General features: G+C 47.4%; 1 protein-coding gene across 1 annotated transcript in view; it reads right to left on the bottom strand.

The window, feature by feature from the left end:
• The window catches only part of ptgfrnb (prostaglandin F2 receptor inhibitor b), a 54,986-nt gene that overhangs the window by 22,997 nt on the left and 8,102 nt on the right, over positions 1-23,887 (bottom strand). Inside the window, exons 4-10 of the mRNA XM_076017401.1 lie at positions 21,929-22,336; positions 18,703-19,122; positions 5,576-5,722; positions 5,326-5,486; positions 4,270-4,390; positions 3,303-3,522; positions 2,159-2,346 (exon numbers count right to left, since the gene is read on the bottom strand). Of these exons, the coding sequence (XP_075873516.1) occupies positions 2,159-2,346; positions 3,303-3,522; positions 4,270-4,390; positions 5,326-5,486; positions 5,576-5,722; positions 18,703-19,122; positions 21,929-22,336 (1,665 nt within the window). The remainder of the gene's footprint in view (positions 1-2,158; positions 2,347-3,302; positions 3,523-4,269; positions 4,391-5,325; positions 5,487-5,575; positions 5,723-18,702; positions 19,123-21,928; positions 22,337-23,887) is intronic.

Genomic DNA, 23,887 nt, shown 5'->3' with positions numbered 1-23,887 from the left:
ATTAGCATCTTTTTTTAATTCCTCCCCTCCTCCCCCACCACCACCACCACCTTCCTCTCTGACTCCGTCTCTGCCTCCTGGGTTTCTCCATATTTATGTTCTCGCAGCTCGAGCGTGAAAAAAAAAAAAATCCTGCGCTGAATTATTGATGGGCAAAACGTGCGGCTGAGACGCGGCGTCGAACCCGGCGTGCGGCTGCGGCGGCGAGATCCCGGCGGAGACGCCGCAGCGCGTCTGAAACATTCACGATGCAGCTGGAAAGCTTGGGAGGCCTGCCAGCTCGCACACAAACACACACACAAAAACCCACACAAGCAGCTCGCACAACTCCCCCCCGCCCCCCCAAGAATGAAAAAAATCTGAGTTTGAACGTGTGTTTAAGTGTGTGTGTGTGTGTGTGTGGGGGGGGGGGCGACTGAGTGGGGGGTCAACTCTGAACGTTGGGAGTCGGATACGCTCACTTGCACGCGCACGCAGAAGAAAAGGAGTGGGAGAGCAGTGGCGCGCACGGCTGCAGCCGGCTGATTGGCCAAAGGGCTTCACTTTGAAGACGTCCCTGAGAGAGGGGGAGAGAGAGGCGGCGGCGGGGGGAGGGGGAGAAATGGCAAATGATAGAGAGAAGGAGAAGTAAAGGGAGGGAGGGAAGGAGGGAGGCAGGCAGCGATGCTCAGGGGCTGCGGCCGACCCTCCCCAGAGAGCGGCAGACTTTCAGATCTTCGCTGCTGCTCCGATATTCCTGGAGGCTCCTTCTCGCCTCCTGCAAACATGACGCAGGAGGCGGAGGTGTGTGTGTGTGTGTGTGTGTGGAGGTGGAGGGGGGTCCAGAGTGTTCAAGACCACCTCTAACTTCCTCTCCTGGTGCAAAGTTTTTTAGGAATTCTATCCGCTCTGTGTTTCCCACCGGGTGATCTGAGGGTTCCAGCAGCGAACCTTTCAAAGTAAAAGTTGGCGGGAAGTAAAAGAAAAAGAAAAAAAAAAGGCTTGGATAACTATTCACCGTTGCATCCGACTGTTTTTTGTTTTTTTTTAATGTAAATTTTCCCTCCATCGAGCTGGGCAAGGCAGTGCTACTGTTGTCGTTTGTTAAGTTTGTTGTTGGCATAGACAACTTGTTAGTTAGTTTGTTAGCTAGCTAGCTAGCTCGTCTTCCGCTTGTCTGACGTCACTCAGTATGTTGTATATTCCAAATAGCCAGAAACTCAAGTTGTTGTTGGTTTTTTTTTTTAGGAATTCTATCCACGTCATGTTTCCCGCCGGGTGATCTGCAGGTTCCAGAAGCAAACCTTTCAAAATAAAAGTCAGCGGGAAGTTTAAAAAAAAAAAAGAGCAGAGCTTTATGCGTGTTTGTGGGCGCATGTGTATGCAGATGCGTGTATATGTCAGTTGATATTATTGCCCATCTACCTTCTTCTGTATTTTGCTGCACATGTACGAAAAAAGTCAATTATTTTGTGTCAAAAGTTCATTTTTCGTGAGATACTACCTGTGTTGAAGAACATTAGGGTTGCCACATATACGAAGGCTTTGAAATGTTCAATAAAAACTTGATGAAAAACAAATGAAAAACGAGCAGACCTGCAAACGTGTTGATATCGTCGCCCGCTGGGTTGCTAACTAAACAAAAAACTGAAAAAAAAATCCTAATAATAATTACCAAGTCTGCTGGGGTTATGGTCGTTATTGCAATCAAAAGGTGTGATTTTTCGCACTGGGCCTCCAACCTGTCTAAACAAGCAGCACTCTCTCCGACTCCTCCGACTCCTCCTCCGTTGTATTTTTTTAAGCAATTTCTATTATGTTTTTTTTTGTCTTTCCTTTCACCTCACCCTTCTTCTTCTTCTTCTTCTTCCTCCTCCTCCTCCTCCTCCCACTTCCTGCCGGCTCAGATCAAAGACGGCTATGTAGGCCAGCGGCTGTGGTGGGCGTCGGAGGGCTTAAGGTGCGCTCTTTGTTTCGGCACATTATTAAAGTGGCGCTGGTGGTGGTGTGTGTGTGTGTGTTTGTGTGTATTTGGGGTTAGTGGGGCGTCTTATTACCAAGACTGTGTGGAAAGAGAATAAGAATAACAGACTGACAATCTTCTGCCCTTATTTTTTCAGAGTGAAAGTTTGGGAGAAAACAATAAAATAGGAAATACTTCCGGGTTCGCTTCACCCACCGTTCTCCTGGAAGTCGATGTGGATCTTGTTGGACTCGGCGCTGGTGACCCGCGTCCACGTCTGGCCGGGCTGCTGCTTGGTCCATGCCGTGATGTCACACCAGTAGAAGCCGCGGTCGGACAGCTGGACGCCGGCCAGGCGGAAGCGGAATTCGGCCGGGCCGGACTTGGTGAGGACCAGGTTGTCCCTGAGTCGAGGAATATTTACACATATATATGTATATGAGTGGTGGGACTTGATTAAAAGAAGTAATCAAATGAATTGTGGCCTTTGTAACAAATGAATCACAATTAATCGCATTTTAATCGCATATCGATATTTCAGTTGGCCCTGATGTTATTGTTAGCTCTGGTGCTAGCATTAGCACCTACATGTTTCACATTTAGGTGGCACCAGAGGCTGAGATAACTATCCACCGTTACATCTGACTGTTTTGTTTAATGCAAATTTCCCATCCACCGAGCCAAAGCAAGGCGGCGTTATCGTTGTCGTCCATTACGTTTGTTATTGGCATAGGCAACTTGTTAGCCCAACCGCTATACCGCCTTATGCTTGTCTTGTGTTGCTATAATCCTTATTGCTAAAAACTTGTGCACTGAGAGACGTTCCGTGTTGTCTAGCGTGTCAAATAAAATGCAATAAAATTCTTGGGCCGTTGATTATCCAATTAATGCAATAAAGTCCCGACTCTAAGATAAACAGTATCAACGGAGTCAGAAATAATGCACACACACATCAGGAAAAGAAAAGCTTGACTAAATATTTAATTTGTAGAAGTACTTCTATACATATAGATGCCTTTTTCGAAGTTTGATCAAATTATGATAACGCTGCCTACTGTTGTATGATGTTTTCCCAACAGATGGCGTTACCCTCATGAATGTAGCATCAACAAGTGTTGAGGTAACAAATGTTACCCAAGCAGTATTTCGCCATAGACATAAATGCATGGAAGCCAATGGCCACCACTCTGAGCACATTCTTGTAATTGTAGAGGCCAAAGGTCATTAGTATTAGTCTTGTGATGCCTCATAAATGAGGTATTGAAAAATATTGCAAGTTTTTCTTTTCCTGATGTGTGCACACATTATTTTAGCTGACAGCGTATATATAAAAAAGGGGGCGGGGCTCTTGGTGCAGTACCTCCTGCTGGGGTCGGTGGCGCCGCCGTGCTGCAGGACGTTATCGGGGCTCAGCGTCATGATGGTCCTCACGTTGCTCTGGAGGCTCTCCTGTGATTGGATGAGCACCGAGTAGCCCGCCTCGCCGAGGTTGTCGGTGGCCACCGTGCAGCTCATCTCGAAGGTGGCCCCGCCCACCGACGCCGCGCGGTTCGTCTTGGCCACGACATTTAAAGAGGGACCTTCAAAACAAATAAATATACTCATAAATAAAATTACCAAACGTGCGTGAAGTGACATTTCGGAGGGTCCGAGAGGAGGGAAATCCCCCGACAGCAGCGGACAGGAAGTGGCGATCAACTGTTGTGATTCACTGTGCAGCCACATGACGAATGAATTAGCCGAACGGAGGGCAGTTGGCTTCAGTTCTGAGGGGTGTAATGGAGAGGATGAACATGCGTGACAGGATGTCTCTTGTCGAGTAATTTTGCCATGACGTCCGCAAATGATTGCGAGACACTAGAGCTCATTCATCACGGGACCCAGGCTGCTACACAGCCCAGAAGCAGCAGTGTGCATCAAAGTATTATTGTGTACGTTAGCAAACTTCCACCTTGCCGCTAACGCGGTGCCTTCATCAAGAAAAACTAAAACTACCCAATTAGTTTCTGCACAGAACTGCCCATTTGAGAATGATCATGGCTGCAAGCTGCGGCTGGTTCACTCATACTTACATACAACACCAGTGGGCCAGCAGCTCTAGTAGGCCAAATCTGGGGCCAAATTTGGCCTGCGGGCCAGATTTTGACACCTATGACTTACATGGATGTTCACGGTAGGGATACACGATTTTTAATCACCATCTTTCAGAAACCAAATTAAGTACATTATGAGTGTACACATGTGTGGCAGTGAAAAGCATTGAAACTATATATATATATAAATGAATAAATCAATGAATGAATAAGCAACAAAAGGGGTTTCCTTACGCTTGGCGGTCCATTGGATGGTGTGCGGCGCGCTCTGCTGCTCAGCCAGCTTCACCAGTTCGCCCTGGCTGTTGGCGTTCCAGGCGGACACAGTGCACGTGTACACGCCCATGTCGACCTCCTGCATAGGGCAGGTGGGATGGGGTGGAAAACGTCCAAAAAAAGAGGGAAAAACGTTGCGGTAAGCTGCTCCGCTCGCTCAAAGCACCTGCATGGCTTTTGCTCACTTTTTGCTATGCTAAGACTAAGATTATGTAATTTAATTGACAAGTACAGACAACTGTAATCAGTTACATTGCTGGGAAAAAAAAAGTAATTCCGCAAGTAAGTGTAATTCAATTACACTTACTTGCGGAATTATTCATGATTGCAATTTTAGTTACAGCTGACCAATTGTGATGATTAATAATTATATTTTTGTTGATTTGCACAATTCTCTTGGTTTTCTCATACTTTTCCGTTTCCCTCCACAGGCGAAAGTTTGATACTGTTCTGATGCTTCCGATTGGTTTTCCGGCCGAGTTCGGAATTGCAACAAAAATTGTCAAAAAGAGGGAGGACACGGAAGGCTCACACATACATTTGGAAAAATGTGCAAAAATGGGGTTCACTGGTTGCTGAATGAAATGTTAAATGGTTGGTTCAGCAGGCATATGTTTGCAAAGAAGTGATTGATTTTGCTGATTTAAACGCTAGTAAATTAAGCTGCCCTGATTTAGTGTCTCAGAATGACCTCGGATTGAAAGGAGGTAGTTTGACCTTGGTATGACTGTTATTTTTTTGTTGTTTTGAGTGCGACTGTCAGGTCGATAGTGTTGTTGCTACTGGCACACAACACATGACAGTGTTCTGTCTGGTGTTTCTTTTGCTGCTGTGACAACAAGAATTTCCCCCTTTGGGGGTCAATAAAGTTTTATTCCATCGGTGCATCCCCTGTAATTACTTACGTTAATTACAAAAAGTAATGTAACTAACATAGAAATGTTACCGTTACTTTTGCAAAGTAATCTTCCCCAGCCTGCTTTTGAATGCTCTCTGATATTCTTTTGTTCCTACCTGCGTGCGGAGGAAGCGCAGCATGAACGTGCTGGGTTGCAGCCTCTGGACGGACACGGCGCCGCTCTTCAGCCTGTCGGAGTACAGCGGCCCAGCCACCAGGTTGCCCTCGCCATCCAGGGAGGCCACGGCCTGCGAGGTCTGGGGGTCGTCGCCGAGGCCTGGACGGGAAACGGAAAAAAGCGAGGGGTCAACTTGCGGTTCTGCGTGAGGGGACGACCCAAAAGGAGGAAAGGACGAGTTCAGGCACCTGGAAGCGTGGCGTACTCCCAAGACACGCCCAGTCGGCCGCCGGCCGGCAGGTGGGTGACGTTGGTGACCCGGCACGCCAGCTCGGTGGGCTCCGCCGTGGCCTGGGGGCTGAGGACGGGGTCAAGGGTCAAGGCGAAGGTCGGCTCTGGGCGGGAAGAGGAAGAAGAATCCAAATTGAGTTTTGTACGATTGAGGCAAAGGGACACGTCGCTAATTTCCGCAGGTGAAAAGACAAAAGGAGTCCAGCGTGGTACGACTACACAGAGTTCCTCACTTATTTTCCTTGAGAAAATTCCAAAACTTTTACATGACTTTCCCAAGACCTTGCCACAACTTATAAACAAAGAATTTTCTTCCTTAAAAGACGTGCAAACCTTTGCCAATGACCTGATGGTACAATAATTGCTTAAAACCTTCAAAATACAGACACAGAGTTTGATTTGGTCTAAAATCACCACAGGTGGAATCTGTAGGTGATCAATTAGACTGAACTGCATTGGCACTGGGTCAGGGGGTGGGCAAACGTTTCGACTGGTGGGTCATAATGGGTTTCAAAATGTGACAGAGGGGGCCGGAGCAGCAGCAGATGGAGGAGGAAAGAATATATCATGGGATATGAAGAAAATATGTTGCTTTAATGTCAATTGAAAATGAACAAAAGCAAAGTTACAACAAAATCCGTGTCTTGAAGCCCAACAGTATTTAGCTCTTTATTGAAATGACTCTTAAAACACAGCAATTTTACGAGTGACTAACTAATATAATTTCTTGAAGGTCAGCGGGGCCGCATTGAAAAGCTTAACGGGCCACATGTGGCCCCCGGGTCGTAGTTTGCACATGCTTGGTACAAGACAACAAACAAATTCCACGAGTTTGCAAAGGGGCGCGCTCAAATTTAGCAATTTTTACAAAATTCCACGACTTTTCCAGCAGCTCTGAGGGAGCCGACTGGATCCGGAGGCTCTTTGTTCACAACGACGAGACTTTTCTCAACAGGCCCGAGCGGAAGAAGAAGAAGAAGAAGAAGAAGAAGAAGAAGAAGAGGCCAGTTTCTGCTGATGTTCTCAACCATTCCGAGCCGCAGACGCTGGTGGTCGGCTACTTCCTAATCCTCGCGCACGCTTGCACACACACACACACACACACACACACACACACACACACACACACACACACACACACACACACACACACACACACACACACACACACACACACACACACACGCGCGATCAACCACTTTAGTGGCCGCCGCCTGCGGCTGGCGGCTCAGTTGTGAAGTTTTGTGTTTTTTGGTGCCTTTTTGTGCGATCACGATGCCGATGTGAGAGACGCACCTGTTGTGAGTTTTTTTTTCTCTTCCTGTTGCTCCGCCCACCCCTCCCCTCCCCCCTCCGATCTATTTATAGAAGGAGCTGAGAAACAGGAACGCAGACAACAGGAGTTGACCTGCTAACAGCCACGCCATCTTTAGGGGAGCTGTGTGTGTGTGTGTGTGTGTGTGTGTGTGTGTGTGTGTGTGTGTGTGTGTGTGTGTGTGTGTCACGGTGTTAACAGTGTGCGTAGGCGATGAGGCAGGTACTCTCAGTCAGTCGTCCAGATTGCACCTTCATGCACTAGTGAGCTATGTACACACACATTGGCAGGGAGTCCGTTTGGTGTGATGTCATTTGGACGTCAGACACACACACTCACGCGCTGACACCATCTGTCGCGCAGCGCAGAGACTCACACTCACACACACACACACTCTGGCGCTATGATGGCCATGTGACGCATCCTTGCTATCAAGCCACGCCCCTTTCTGTAACTGTCCGTCTGACTGTCGTTTTCAAATTGCCGATATGACACAAAAAACAGGAGAAAAGACAAAGGCGCCTTTTTCTTGACAGACGCACGAGTCGACCAATGAGATGCCAGGATGAGGCGTGTTCAATATCTCAGCTCATCTGGAGGAGCGGCTATAGAAGACGCAGATTTATCTGCCCCGCTCCTCCGTGGTCAATGTTTCTTTCCTTTCCTCCAGCTCGCCAACGACGTCCGCGGTGGATTCTGTGCGCAGCGCCGGGCCGAGGAGAATTGTGATAAAAGGGAAACGGCGAGACTTTCCACTGCCGGTGTACAACTGACTGTCTTTGCACATCTGCTCTTAGGGTTAGGCATTATAGAGGAGGGGGTCCTATCTGCTTGTCCTCTTGCGCACATGCACGTGCATGTGCGCAAGAGGACAAGCAGATAGGGATGGATAAGCCACTTGATCCCGTCCCTCCTTTTGTCAATGCTGGGATTCTCCCGGTAGTTCAGCGCCGGGTGGCAGATGGCGCCCATCGACCTCGTGCGCGTGCATGGCAGTGTGCACTAGGCTTTACACGATCAAGGTTTTTTTGCCAATCACAGATCAGTGAGTTTAAATAAACCGACAATCGATCCGATCACGTGAGGAGCAATATTTCAATTACTCGTTTATGTACTTAACACAATAAACTCCAGCAGCTTCCTTGTGCCACCCCTTTGCCTTCTCACTTTCCCAACTATACGGACGAGCACCGTCTAAAGTTGTTTGCTTTAGCATCCGTTTCGGAGTTTGCTTTTCTTTTTCTTTCTCTGCGCTGCGTTTCTTGAACTCGACATGCTCCTCCGTGTGTATCTTTTACGAGTGCCTGATTAAATTTGTCGTGTTGAAATGTTTTGCCGATGTTCCCCCGCTACTGTAGCGTTGCATATATTGCAGATGGCTTGTGCTATGTCTGTTTCTCTCACTTTGAAAAACTTCCACACCTCCGACATGTTTGTTTGCATCGCCCATGGATGTTGCTGTGGTGAAGATTCAAAGAAACTTTATTGTCCGTCACATAGCGACAGTACTCAAAACAGGAAGAGGCACGAAGACGAAAATGAAGTTTTTTGAATCATGAATCATTAGCTCTCGGATACAAACAAATAAACATGTCGATGCTGTGGAACTACTTTGGAGTAAATGAGACAGATGAAAAAAGTTGCGGTGGTGGTGGTGGTGGTGGTAGGGCTTCCACGTCACTCGTCGTGCAAGCAAAGAGAGGAAGCGGGTGAGCATTGACAAACCAGGAGTTCAGCATCGGTGAAACAACGAGATTGAATCAAAAATTGGGATTAGAGGGCAACAGGAGGTTTGATTGATCCTGGTCTGAGGTCAAGGGGTCAGGAGGAGGAGGAGGAGAAGAAAGAGAAGGAGGAGGAGGAGAAGGAGGAGGAAAGAAGGAGAAGAAGAAGAAGAAGGAGAAGGAGAAGTAATAGGAGAAGAGGAAGAAAAAAGACGAGAAGAAGGAGAAAGACAAGGAGAAGAAGGAGAAGGAGAAGAAGAAGAAGATATACGGCGCTTCTGAGATTCAGAGTCGGAAGAAGATTCTATTCCGGAAAAATCAGCTCAGTGGGGACTCGTCCTTGGAGCTCCTGCGCTGCAGATGTCTGCACTGTTGGCTGATCTGTTTCTCTTTTAGAGGGAAAAAAAAAATATATATATATATATATGCACATATATATCTAAATAAAATAAACAAGGGGAAGTGAGGGAAATTCCCTCCAGTGTCCCCCAGAGCAGCACCTGGCCGCAGCTGCTGGGTCCCAGCAGGTCTCCTCCCAGTCAAGCCAGGACACGGCCCTGGAAGTCTGGGAGTGGGCGGAGCTATCTGCTACAGTCCCCCCACCCCCACCCCCGCATCCCTCCTCCCTTCCCTCGACCCCAGCCCTCCACCCGCCGACAGCGAACAGGAGGGGCTGAGGGTAAAAAAAAAAAAGGGGTTGAAGAAGCTCGAAGACTTTGACACTGGGAAAAATCGAACCCGCCACGTTTTTTTTTTCCTCTTGTGCGCTGCTGCTCAAGTTGGACGAGCTAGCTTAGCTTAGCTTAGTTTAGTTTAGCTTATTTTAGCTAGCTACTTTCAGCCGGTTAATCACATCCGACCAACAAGAACGAGTGACTGTTGCGACAGAAGCCAGTCCAGTCAGACTCCAACAGGCGTTGGACGGCTCCCAGTGGGCTGAGCGCGGGAAGGGGGGTGGATCGGGGGGAGGGGCGGTGAGTTGGGGGGTGGGGGGGGTTAGGGGTTTGGGAGTTAAACGGGGCACTCTGGGGACGTGCTGACTCACGGAGGCGGGCGCGCCATCAAACACCTTCCCCATCTCTTTTGGTTTGGGCGCACGCCGTCTGACAGCGAGCGGCTAATTGAAAGCGAGCTGCTGGCAGGTGGGGGGGAGGGGAGGAGGGAGGAGGGGGCGCTCGGGGGAGGCGGCCGCCACCTGTCTCCGCAAAACAGGCTGGAGAGGAAAAAAAACAAAATAAAAAATAAAAATAAAATAAAATAAGCCACCTTTCCGGGAGGGACGGCTCAGCCGCGCGAGCACTACTGTGGAGATTGTGTAGCCGTGGCTAATCAAATCAATTCAAGTTTATTTGTATAGCAGCTTTCATACATACAATGCAACCCAAGGTGCTTGACCAAAATTGAAAGTAAAATAAAAAAAAAAAAGATTAAAAACAGAATTTAACTGAAGTGCTGCAGTCAATGAAAACCCTCCTCCCAAACACACACAGGTTACCAGTGAGCTAACGGAGGTGAGCAAATAAAACTGATCTCTTCTCTTTTCGTGCTCATGAATCCACAGCGACGTGGAGAATGGAGGAAACAGCAAAGCCCCTGACTGACCAGTCTGGGCGTGTCGGGACTCGTTGCCATGTGACCAAACGGCTGAAACAAAGCAAACAAACACAGCGGACGCAGCTTCAACTTCAGCATCTCGCCTTTCTTTCTCTTTTCTTTCTTTCAATTGCATTTAGATTTCGTGTTCTACCACTCCATTTCCTGCTCAACTATCAGCAGCTGCGTCTCCATGACAGTTTTTCACAAAATAAAAGCGACATTTCTAAAATTTCGACAAAAGTACAACTGCAATTTGCAGGCGTTTCCATTGAATGGTGTGAAGCGGATAAAACGCTGCAGCTCTCTGAGGTTAAAGAAACACGGATTGTTTTTTTTTACTTCACTTGTCAACGGACTTGAGCGCACGTGCCAATGACTCTGTCAAATGCGCACGCACACGGCCTGGGAGCCTCCGAGAACCTGGCTCGTCTGACTCGTTTCGCTCTTTCTCGTCGGTGTCGTGAGAGGAGGGACGGAGGGAGGGACCGGGGGAGGGGCCGGGCCACCTCGTGGCCGCACGTAAACAACAGGGGAGGAAGCGACCAATCAACTGCCTGTGTGCGTGCGCACACAATGGGGGCAACATTTCATAATTTACTGTAGCGCGCACACCGCTCAAGTTTCATCCTTACAAGTTGTGCTTACGCCCCTGTCTGTGTGTGTGTGTGTGTGTGTGTGTGTGTGACTGTGTATGTGTGTGTGCGCGCGTGCGTGTGTTCAGAGAGAGCGAGAGAATGAAGGAATGTATACCCCCAGGCTAAAAATGTAGGCGTTTCACCAGTGAGAGCAGCCTCGTACCGTCAGTATGTGGGACAGCCACACACACACACACACACACACACACACACACACACACACACACACACACACACACAAAGACAGCGCTTGAAAATTGCACATGCACGCGCGTTTGTGTGCTACATCTACTCTCCGGAGGGAGCCTTCAATAAACCCAGTTTCACTCACTTGCCCACTTAATGTAGCACACACACACACACACACACACACACACACGTGCACGCACACACACACACGAGTGCGAAAGTACGCACACACGTGCCACTTGGTGGACAAAGACGCGCAGCGCCGTGACGTAGCTCCACCGAGTCTTTTACTCATAGCTGCTTTTTTTGAAGCAAAGCTGAGGTCCCGCGCGTGCACGTGAGCGTGCGCATGCACTCTTCACGGCTGGTTGCCACTTCTAAATGCAACACGGGTCCTGGGGGGGCTTTCGGGACCCTCCCAGAGATGCTGCATGCCTGCCTGCCTGCCTGCCACTGCAGGGCCGAGGGCTCCAGCCGACACGCAGGAAGTGGGACTCGGCCGCAGCGAAGCCACCGGACGCTGAGCGCCGGCCGTTCCATTGTTTTGCATCGCGCGTGCGTTTTCGCTGCTGCGTTTCACCCGTCGCATTATTTTACCCCCTTTGCTTTTGTTGAAAATGAACAAAAGCAAAGTGAAAAATCAGTGTCTTTGAAGCCCCACGGTATTTCTCTCTTTATTGAAATGACTCTAGACACACTGAAGAATGGATGAAATGCAGCCATTTCGTGACTGACTGACCATTAATGTCATTTCTTCCAGTTTGGCAGGCCGGATTCAAAAGCTTAACTGGCCGCACTTGGCCCCCGGGCCGTAGATTGCCCACGCCAAGGGCTTCGGCCTCAGCAGCTTAATCACAGTTGACTCACAGCGGACAGGAAGTTTTTCCGTCCGATCCCAAAGGCTTCCTGTTGTTGTTGTCCCGTTGTGTTGTCGCCGTCGTCGTACACACGAGGTCGGCATCAGGAATTGAAGGACGGCGGTAGGAAAAACATTCGCCCGGACACCAACGTGCGACGCACGTGCATTATTCAGCGTCGCCACGTTGTGCGTCGAAAGGACTTTTGAAATATTTACCGCCGCTTTAAAGCCTTTTTTTCCCCAGCAAAACGAGACGGCGAGGAGAGAGAGGCTGACAAAAGGGCCCCGAACGCAGAAATCCAACATGGGGTTGTTCTAGTTTCTCGTTCCCGAGCGATAAAAAATTCCAAACTCACTCCGGGCTGAGGGATGTTTTGACTTATTTTCCGTCACGGTCGCCCCGGAAAATATCGCTCATCATTGAAAACTTGGGGGGGGGGGGGGACAGATGCTAAGGCGCATTCTTGGGTGACGCTGTGAAGAGTCACTTTACCTTGGCGTTTCGTGACCCAAAAAGTGGGTTTCGATTGGGTTGCGGCTTGTTGCTGGGCAGTTTCCTTTAAAAATGGATTTTAAAATATCCATATTTCTCAGGAAGAAATTGGGCATTTACTCTGCAGGACAGAACATTCAATTCAATAAGTTCAATAACTCATTTACTAGACATGAAAGTGGCCTAGTGGTTTTTACAATTGTGGAATAAATTTACACTACCAGTCAAATGTTTAGACGCACCTTCTCATGCAATGCTTTCTTCTTTACAACTTTCTCCACTGTAGATAGATACTGAAGACATCATATATATATATATGAGCAGGATATACTGTATGTAATTATGCAGCGAGGAAAACCACGTTCACTAACTCGAAATATACTTTTGATGAAAGGTGGCTATTTTGAAGACTTTAAATATAAAAAGTGAATTATTATTTCACACTTTTGTTTCCTCCATAATTCCAGGTGTGTTCATAAGTAGCTTGGATGCCTTAGTGAGAAACTGCAGTGTCAATAGATAATAGAATGAAAGAAAAGACTTTAAAGTCATAGGGTGTGTCCAAACTATTAACGGGTAGCGTAAGTGCCGTGGAATAAATTTGGGTCACGACTTCATGATGAAGAAAAGAATATGTGGGTCCACCATTTGAGAACCGCTGCTCTACCTTGAGAGCCACAGAAGGAAACAGCACTGATGGCAAAACGCAGTGGAATGTCCCTTTACTTTGTTCCCTGGTCGGTAGCGGGGAGGGTTGTGAGTGCCGGGCTGCCAGCTGGACTCCAAAAAAGGGAGAAAAAAAAGAGAAAAAAAAAGAGGAAGAAGAGCCCCACACCTTCCTTAAACAAAAAAAATAGATTTCCGCTGAAGTTTGCCAAAGAAAACATTTCTGGGAAACTCCCCAAAAAGCGCTAAACGCCGCGGCGGCGGGAGCTGAAGCGAGAGCTGAAGCGAGAGCGATTATGTAACCGCCGTTTATTTATTCATTAAAGTCCATTTCATCCCCTCTGCCGGGTGTTCCGGGGAGCTTTTGGCAAGCGCGGCCTGTTCTGATGCGTCAGAAGACCGACTCCTGTCTAGGTGACAGAGCGATGGAGGGGAAGGAGGAGCTTGTTTAGTAGCCCCGGGGATGGAGAGTCTGGTGAGCCACCTCATAGGAGGGAAGAATTTATCATGAGATGTGGAGAAAACATGTTGCTTTCATGTCAATTGAAAATGAACAAAAGCAAAGTTACAACAAAATCAGTGTCTTTGTAGCCCCGCTGGCATTTCGCTCTTTATTGAAATGACTGAAAAATGGATGTAATGCAGCCGTTTCATAACTTTCTGACTATTAATATCATTTCTTCAGGTTTGGCAGGCCAGATTAAAAAGCTTAACGGGCAGCATATGGTCCCCGGGCCATAGTTTGCCCACACATGGACTTCGGGCCTCAGCGGTTTTAAGAAACAGGGGACTCACGGCGGACAGGAAGTACTTCTGTCTGCGATAAAAAGCGCGACCTTTGACCTTTTCGGCTTGCCTTGTTTGTTGGACAATTTGAGCGACGCTCAGACGTCAAAGCAACATGTTTTCTACATATCCCGTGATAGATTTTTCCTCCTATGAGGTGGCTCACCAAAACACTCCGTTCCACTATGGCCCCCATCAGTCAAAAAGTTTGCCCACCCCTGAGCTAGAAGGACGTTTTGGCCAAGAAGAAACGTATCGGCAAAATGTCAAGAGAAAGGAAAAGCAGGTCGGACCCCCCGTCATGTGATACTCGGAGTGGGCCGAGTCAGCAAGAGTTCCCCCGTGCGCTGTCACGGAAACTCCAACCTATCTGTCGTATCGGCTGACGGGCTAAAGATAGTGCAGCATTTGCGGCTCTTGGGGCGATGAATTTTCAGGTAAAATTAGGTGAAAAAAAATGAGAAAATTAAACATTTTCCCCGACCGGGGCGTGAATGCGATCGCAGCTAATCGTAGTGGACTGCCAGGGGGGCGTGTGGGCGGGGCCGATTTTTGCCATCATTGTGAATGTGAGTCTCGTCACCATTAACGTGGGCAGAAAAATTCAAGATGGCGGGGTTAAAAAAGAGGGAGTGGAACGGAGAGAGAGACGGGAGGGGAGGGAGAGAGTGGTAGAGTAAATGATTGCTGTGTTGACTGCACTTGACACCGCCGCGCTTCGGTGGTAGGATCAGACACACTCTCTCACACACACTCACACACACACACACACACACACACACACACACACACACACACACACACACACACACACACACACACACACACACACACACACACACACACACACACACACACACACACACACACACCAAGAACATAGCCAGAGGTAGCAGAGTGCAGGACAGGCATGACTAATCGATCGTCCACGCGGCGGGAGTCGACCGGAGGATTAAAGGGTTGGCCCCTTTCTTGAGCCGACTGCGAGCTAGCCTCGCTAACCCCCCCCAACTCCCATCCCCACTCTCCCCCTCCCCAACCCTTATTTGGATTTCTCCTCATGAGCAGATCGCAGAAGTCGCGAGCAATTTGCGGCTCGCGTTTTTTTTTTGCCCAGGCGGGGATCTACAATATTCAGTCCACTTGGAAGACTGCCAAAAAAAATTTAAAAAATCCTCACCTCGAAAAGAGCGAATCGGATTCGTTTGCCGCGAGGGAAACCAGTGAAAGCGGTTTGCTTCTTACTTTTTGTGATGATTAGCTCCGCCTATCAAACTCTCAAACGGGATCTAGAATGTTTCTCCCACGTCCACTTGGAAAACAGCCAACAAAAGCCCTTAGAATCTGTTTGCCGCAAGTGAAACTAGCGAGGGCGATTTGCTTAGCTTCTTGCTAAACAATTCCCTCTTTAATGAGCTTAGCTTCTCAAACCAAATCTGGACTTTTTCTGGACATCTGGAGTCACTAGCTGAGTTCCCATTACCCCTAGAATTGCGCGAAACCTAAATGTCGCAATAAAAAACTGGTCATAGGAACAACTAAACTTTGAAAAACCTTTCAGATATGGCTAACAGGTTTTGACGCTCTCACGAGGAGGTTTTTCCGACATAGCGATATAGAGGTATATAGCAAAAGCGTCATGGAAACACTTCTTCTTACACGTCACTGGACGTGACGTACGGGGTCACGTGACCAGTTCACTTCAAGTGAAAATGGCGCGTTATGATTGGACGGAAGAGGAGACGGAATATATATCACAAGTAATCAAAGAGAAAAAATATAACAACCATTCTTGACAGCAAACCACATCCAAATGCAGATTTACACAAGAACTTTTGTCCCTCCATCCTCCTCAAAGTGGGGTCTCACGGGGCGAGATTTTTTTGAGAATTACGGCTGATGCGCTTCACACCATTCAATGGAAACACCTGCAAATCGCAATTGTACTTTGTCGAAATTTTTTAAATGTCGTTTTTATTTTGTGAAAAACGGTTATGGCAACACAGCTAATTTGAGAAAAAAAAAACACTATTGATCGCCGTGAGTGAAACCAGAGAGAGAGCAATTAGCTTAGCTGCTTGCTAAACCCGGCCCTTTTTGATGCTAATTGCTCTGCCTAAATTCCGTCCAGCTTCAAAAGATAAATCCCATGGTAGGTTTTTCCGATTGCAGAGCTTCCTATTGGCTTCTTGTTGCTAAGCCTCGTTGACACGGATTACATGTAAAGGTCCTTACACACCGGGAGCAAATTTGGGAGGCGAACAACCCGCTTTTATTTATTTTTTTAAAACCTCTTGAAGTCAATGGAACCTTCCACAAAATTTCCACAGAGCGAAAAAGCGGCTGTTATTTTTTTTGCACGGCTAGACCTCTGACCAATCAAGACGACGCTGGCCTGTCGATGACGTCACATTAAAACTCTCCTGGCTGCATCGGCCCTAGTCCACATTCATTCATCATGACCGAGAGGTTTATAATTTGTTCTCTCCCTCTGAAAAATGTGGAGCCAGTTGACGGAGCGGTCCTTCAAATTGTCTGACAGACTTTCTAAAGTTCTGGTGAAATTTCCCTGGGTAAAATTTGACCTCCTGGATCGTCGTATTGAACTCCTCTCATCTCCTCTCTCAAGAACAATATTGGGTGGACCCAAAGACTTCTATTCTTTTTCTTTATAATTCAACCATCACCAGGGCATCATCACTTGAGGATGGCGTCGACTCCATTGTTTGTTCTTCAGCGCGAAAGAGAAACTGTGCCAAACTTTATTAACGAATTTTATACACATATTCGCCTCGCGCTAGGTGTGTACAGGAATAATTCGCATTTCCGCGTTGTTCATTTGCGTTGCTTAACCTCTTGCCCCGGTGTTTAATGACCTTTAGATTTGAACGGCAAGAAAAAAACAATCGAGACGGTAGGTTTTCAAGGTGGATCCATGAGGCCGCTAGCTGCTAGCAAGCCCTCAAATGCGTCAGAATCCAGCCGCTGGAGTGACGCGAAAAATGATAAAGAAAGATGTCAAGACGGTAAATCGTGAATAAATTCACACGCTGTTAGCGAGGGAGAAAATCACTGGGAATGACATCAGCGATGAGCGTGGCAGATGTGACAGCAAGCGCCACGCGTGAAAAAAGAAACATACATCTTCACAGCGGCGAGGCGTTAGCAGAGGCGCTAATCAGCAGCAGGCGAGCAGGGGATGGTGAGGGACGGGGGGACGACATCAAAGCTTTTCGCCACATTTAGCGCTCTCATTTAAAATGAGTGAATAAATACTGAGGTGAATGCAAGGTTTTAAAAGGGGAAAAAAAAAGCAGTTATGGCCTCGATGCATTAACGTTCTCATTTGTGTGATGCCGTGTTGATGGTTTTGCCCGAAGCGCTAGAACCACCGTGCCTGTTTTTTCTTCTTTTTTTTATTTTCTGTTTTTTTCTGTTTGTGGCCCCGAGGCCGACGAGCCTTTTCTGCCTGCAGCGCTTTTCATCCTGCGCTGCACTCGTGAGGGTGCCATCCGTTAACTGTGCACACAGTTTAGGGAAATGATTTGGTGCAGGGGTCCGACGCGGGAAACCCAGCGAGGGTAACCGTCCGTCCCACTATAACCAGTCCCGTTTAGCCGCTCTGTCCCACTATAACCAGTCTGTCTAGTCTTTTCTCCCACTATAACCAGTCTTTGAACCACAGGCTCCCACTATAACCAGTCTGTCTAGTCTTTTCTCCCACTATAACCAGTCTTTGAACCACAGGCTCCCACTATAACCAGTCTTTTTTAGTCTTTTCTCCCACTATAACCAGTCTTTGAACCACAGGCTCCCACTATAACCAGTCTGTCTAGTCTTTTCTCCCACTATAACCAGTCTTTGAACCACAGGCTCCCACTATAACCAGTCTGTCTAGTCTTTTCTCCCACTATAACCAGTCTTTGAACCACAGGCTCCCACTATAACCAGTCTTTATAGTCTTTTCTCCCACTATAACCAGTTAAATACTGCTCTCTCTACTCAGGACAATATGCCTCTCCATTCCATAATAGCCAGTCCACTGATCCCCTCTGTCCCACTCTACTGGACTCCCAGTCGAACTAGTTCATCAAGCCTCACTGTCCCAGTATAACCAGTCCACTTAGCCACTGTGTGCTACACAACTACAAGCTAAGTGATGTTTTTCATCAATTATTCTAGCAAGTTAAAGAAAAAACCTAAAAGAAATGAACCGCGGCTCGATACTGGCGTGGATAAGCACAGTCAATGACATTTATTTGATGGAAAAGATGACCTTCTCCCTGTGCCTTTAGAAAGGCACTTTTGTCAAGGGTTGGATCAAGTGGGTTGGATATGTTGGTACCCTGTAAACGGATGATTTGAAAGGTTGATTCTGCAATGCTCCTTGTGTTTTGTCTTGGTGAGCCTAACAATTTGTCTGTATGGCTCATATTTTATGTTCAAACTCAACGTCAGACCTTCATTCTTTCTCTTCACTCCTTCGTGTGTGTCCATCTTTCCCGTTGTGTTGTAAGTTTTTTTGAAAAAAAAAACATACCTGAATTTTTGGTATTTTGTTCAAGAATTTTTTTTGTGAGTGTCAAAAATTGACTGTGTGGTCATCTGCATTCTAATGCCCCCTCTACTGTCCTGAGTGTTTTATTCTTAGTATTTTGCTTTGAGTGATTTTTATTCTGAGCGTTATGAGCAGAGAACTACCTCAAAGAAAAATTCTGTTATGTGCTCATAATGACAAATAAACAATCTTCAATCTTGAATCTCTAAATAAAAAATGTCAAACAAACAAACAAACAAATGAACCACTGTGGCTCTACTCACTGATCTGCGCCACCTTCACCAGCAGGGGGCCGGACGTCCTCTCCGCCGCCATGTGCCAGCGCCCGCCGCCGCCAGAGCTCCGCCCGCTCCTCTCCACGAAGGCGCGCACGCGGCAGGCGTAGGCGCCGCCATCCCGCGCGCCCACGCCGGGCGCCAGCAGGCGGTAGCGGCCCGAGTCGGTGCGCTCCAGGGTGGCGGCGCGGCCATGGGGGGCGCCGCTGGCGTTGGAGATGATCACGCCGCTGCGGTCCATGGTGACCACGTCACGGCCGTCCGCCAGCCAGCTGACCTCCAGCGAGAGGGCGGCCAGGTTGTCGGCGGCCACGTCGCACAGCAGCTCCAGGGTGTCGCCGGGGGAGAGCAGCAGGGCGGGGGAGGAGGTGGAGGAGGGGGAGGAGACGTTGACGCTCAGGGACTGACCTTGAGAGGCAGGGAGAGAGAGGGAGGGAGACACAAGTCGGCCAATCAGAGGCGGGCGAGTGCAAACGGGCGATAAGAAGGCTTCGCCGACGCCCCCCCGCCCCTCCCCGTCCATCCCTCACGCTGAGGGCAGGGCGGCCCTCGGCGAGGGGGGAGGGGGGGCACAAAAGGGAAAAAAAAGCACAATGTCGATACACAATAGAGCTGAATGTGAGTGAAAGTGTCCCGCTGATTCTGCACAAAGGTGCTGAATAGAAAAGAAAAAGACGCTTTTATTATGGTGTGTGTGTGTGTGTGTGTGTGTGTATGTATATATGTGTATGTATATATACATTAATGTAAATGTATATATACATATATACATTTACATTAATATATATACGTGTGTGTGTGTGTGTGTGTGTGTGTGTGTGTGTGTGTGTAGACATCAATAAGAAAAAAAAAAAAGGTTTTAGCTGTGCCACTGTACAAGCTAACTTTTTCTACACGATTGGTGGACAGAGAAGGAAATAATCCTGACTTTTCTCTCATTGGCCGAATAGATGATGTCACACTGAGAGCTTCTTGTCCAGAGGTCTTTTGTGGGACACTGCTGGGACGCACGGTGCACCATGGTGCTGGATCATAAGATGTGGTGTTGAAAATCATCAACCCTGAATCTGAGGAGCATTAGCCGTTAGCCTAGCAAATCCAAAACGGTTTCCCCCTTTGGACCTCCTTGAATACAGACACTAGACACCTGTAGCGGCTTCAAATTTCCCACTGCCTCATGGGAAAATTTAAAGATCTTCTGATCTCTCGGGGCGACCGGACGACTGAGGCAAAGACATCTGGGAAAGAAGATTCTGTGTTTGGTTTTCTAAGCTGGTTGTTAGCAAGGCCTCGGGTACAGTTTGACACCGCGGGCCGGAGCGATTGTGTACACGGCGTCTGGGTGAAGGACAAAAAAACATGGCAGAGAAAAAAAAAAAGAAGAAAAGAGGAGACAAAAGCTGCCTCTGTTGGACGTTTCTCATCCTCTTTTCTCCAGACGGCGAGTCAACATGAAGTGAGCAGGGGCAACAATGGACGCGTCGCTCATCTCTCCCTGTTTCATTACCAGTTGCTGGGCGTTTTTTTTTCTTTTTTAAGAGGATCTGGCAAAAGCCCCCCGATTGGATGGGCTCTCAGATATGGTGGCCACGGCAACCGAGATGAATGGGAGCCACGGCGAAACGGCTAAATAGCTAAATATGCTCAACGCAACACTGTGGGACTTTCCCACATTCGCCCGCTATGTTGACCTACGTCACGCGATTATATTATTTTATCTTATTATATATTTTTTAATCTCTAGCTGCGTTTCCATTCCTCCTAGAAATTGTGCAAAACCTAAACATCGCAAAAAGAAAAAAAAATTGGAAGCTGGCAGTGGAAGAAAATTGGAAGCTTCCAGACTGGCAATGGAAGCGCCTTAAACTCTAATTCTTGTAAAATCTCGGATTTACAGCTCATGCGCTTCACACCACCAAACGGACACACCTGCAAACTGCAATTGCACTTTGTCGAAATTTTAGAAATACTACTTTTGTTTTGTGAAAAACTGTCATGGAAGCGCAGCTACTGTTTCCACTTCTGCCAATGGGAGCGGCCGTCCTCCTGGAGGAAAACTCTCCTGTTTATGTTTTGTCGCGCCGGGACTGTGGGGGGTTGGGGGCGGGGAGGATTAGCTCGAATTAGCTCGCGTCTCGGGGGGGTTCGGATCAGATGTGACAGTGATGAGTCAGGCTCAAGCGAGCTAGTGGGCTAAAAGGAGGCGGTTGTGTTGGAGTGGATTAGTTTTGTATTTTGACACTGCGACACCTGTTAGAGGAGGCAACTCATTCATCACAACCACCATATTATGCGGCTGATATTGACAAAACGTTAATATTTGCTCATGAATCCACTCTGTCGCTGTTCATGCTATGCTAAAGGAAAAAAAATATCAGCCTGCGGTAATTGCGAGCCTGTTTTACGAGTTACTTAAAGTTATGGTGCATCCCATTTTAAAGAGATCTTTTGGAATTAGATTTAAAAAAACAACAAGAAACTTATTATTATTTTTAAAGGTACACCTGAACATTTACGTTTGCATGAATTCTGCGATCTCCAGGTGGTGGAAGATGAATTTCATTCTGTTTTGTACTATAGCATAACATCTGATTCTCTCTTTTGAATCAATTTAGTTATAAAATCCTGATGTATTCTTGAAATGCGAAGGGGAGATGCTGGCACGTGGCTATTATGCATGTGGGAATGTTAAAAATTGACACGTTTATATTTTTATATGATATACAATATGTTATATTAAATATCACATATCAATTCTTCATTGTGTTTATTGTGTTCATTATATTTTACTGCACTAGTACTATTATTATTATTATTACTACTACTACTACTACTACTTTACTTTATTACTACTTTACTTTACTGATATTATTATTATTATTGTTATTACCATTACTGTTGATAGTATTATTATATACTGTATAAAATGGTATAGTGTCACACTTTGCATTCCATCAGTTGCAACTAATTATATTATATCATATAGTATTGCATAACACTTCAATCATCCTCATCTGTACTTGCCACTCTTAAAATATTTTTAACTTTGTCTTTTGTAAAACTTATATTTAACTTGCCACTTTTTAAACTCTTTTTTTACTCTTTCATTATTTCTTGCATTGCACAATCACATCGGTTTCTGCCACACCAACATTTCACTGCCATGTAACATGATAAATCTTTGCACTAATCGGTGCGCAGTTCTCCTCCTTACCAGTGGGGGTGACGGACACGGCGCCCATCTCCTTCTTGCTCTTCACGATCTTAATCCACCCGCCGCTGTTCTCGTGCGTCCACTCGGTGCCGTTGCACTCGTACACGCCCTCGTCCGAGGACGTCACGCGGTGGATGACCAGCTCGAAGACGCCGTTCTTTCCGGGCACCAGCCGCACGCCGCCGTCGGCGTAGCGCCGGGCGTACTTGGGGCCGACGGCCACCTCGCCCTGCGGGCCGAAGGCCAGGATGTCCTCGGACAACGTCCCGCGCTTGACCGACCAGGTGACCGACAGGTAGGTGGGGTGGGTGAGCTGCCGGGTGACGTTGCACGTCAGGGTGAGGTCGCTCCCTTCCAGGACCACCGGGGGCGGGGCCTGCGGGGACACCTTGAGGGTGTTTGGGATCACTGCATGAATGAGAGAGCGGGAGAGGGAGAAAGAGAGAGAGGGAGGAGGAGGAGGAGAAGAATCAAATCAGGAACGCGGTGATATTGCTCCGATATTCAAAAGGTGCCTCTGAACCACTTCCACTTCTCATAACTTGGTTTAACTCCAATTTCCTTTATTGCAACGGGACGCATTTGCCTGCAATTTCTACTTGCTTTCAAAAGTGAATATTTAGGAAGGGCGGGAGGTAGGGTGGGGGGGATAAAAGAAAACTTCTAAAAATGAAATTAACCGCTTGCGAGAAAGATAATAATCCAATTTACATTTTGGGCAGTGCTGACGCTGCCGTCTCGGCGACTGTTTCCCTCCCGGTCGTTCGCACAAAAGTCCCACAGATGTGAGCGGCAAGGAAACATGGTCGTTTTCATTCTTTTATTTTTTTTCTACAAAGGTCTCATCATTTTAATCTTCTCAAGGAAGACGCAGGCTGATCTGGTCGGGCAACGCTCACCAAAAAACTGGCAAAAGTGCCAAATGTTCGCAAATAAGTCGATGAGCTCCGCTCCTGCAGGGGGCACTGTGGGCACCGCCAACTCCACCACTCCAGCATACGGCGTCTATTGTCATTTGTTCCAAATGTCGCAATGAGGTGTTCAGCTCCACTCCTGCAGGGGGCACTGTGGGCACCGCCAACTCCACCACTCCATGGTAAATGGCGGCTATGTTGATATATGGTGGCTATTGTCATTTGTTTCTCAGCTTACTAAAAATAAATGGCACCTGGGTGAAACTCATCTAGAAGTCTGACTCCTTAAAATAGAAGCAAACGGTGACTCATCGAATCATCGGATCAGCGAACGATTAACCGTGAGACGACTCGACTTGCTTTAACGAGCGGTTTTTGGAAGCGGTCCAAAGACCAAGACGAGTCCGGGGAGACAGACAGACACTTAGCACTTTATTTATCCCGAAAGAACTTCACTGCCTCAGCTGCACAATCAGTCATCAGCAATCCGTTCGTAAAAAGAGCACAGAGCGTTAAAGAAATTGAGGTGTAAAAAAAAAAAAAAAAAAAAAAAGTCACAATAGCCGGATCAGAGGAGGGAGCCTCATGTACACTTAACGAAACGAATGTCAGTAGAGATTAAAGGCGGTGAAAGTTTGATCTGGGCCGAAGTTTCAATTTCTTTTTTTCCTTTTCTTTTTTGAGTCGTCGAGTTCGCCGACTTTGGAGCGAGAGAACAAACAAGCTGCGTCACATCGGGCCACAAAGAGTGCTTGCGTGCGTGTGAGAAACACACCCAGGAGGAGTGACTTCTCCTCTCAGGTATCGACTGAAAACACAAATAATAAAAACTCAAATACATGACACTGCAAGCTTTTCCTCTTCTTTACCTCAGCAACCAGACACTCACACGCTGGTGCAGTGGGGAAGTGAAACTAAAATTGGGAACTTCTTCACCGCGGGATACCCTGTTGGGAAGCACAGCTGCGACGATAAAATCTTGAGAGTGAAATAATAAAAAAAAAAACGACACGCAAATAAATAAATAAATGACAGTCACGACGGG

Source organism: Nelusetta ayraudi, unplaced genomic scaffold (assembly GCF_046127955.1).
Source record: "Nelusetta ayraudi isolate G7.1 ecotype Tasmania unplaced genomic scaffold, CSIRO-AGI_Nayr_v1 ptg000006l, whole genome shotgun sequence".
Taxonomy (NCBI): domain Eukaryota; kingdom Metazoa; phylum Chordata; class Actinopteri; order Tetraodontiformes; family Monacanthidae; genus Nelusetta; species Nelusetta ayraudi.
This window is presented reverse-complemented; position numbering and strand designations above follow the sequence as displayed.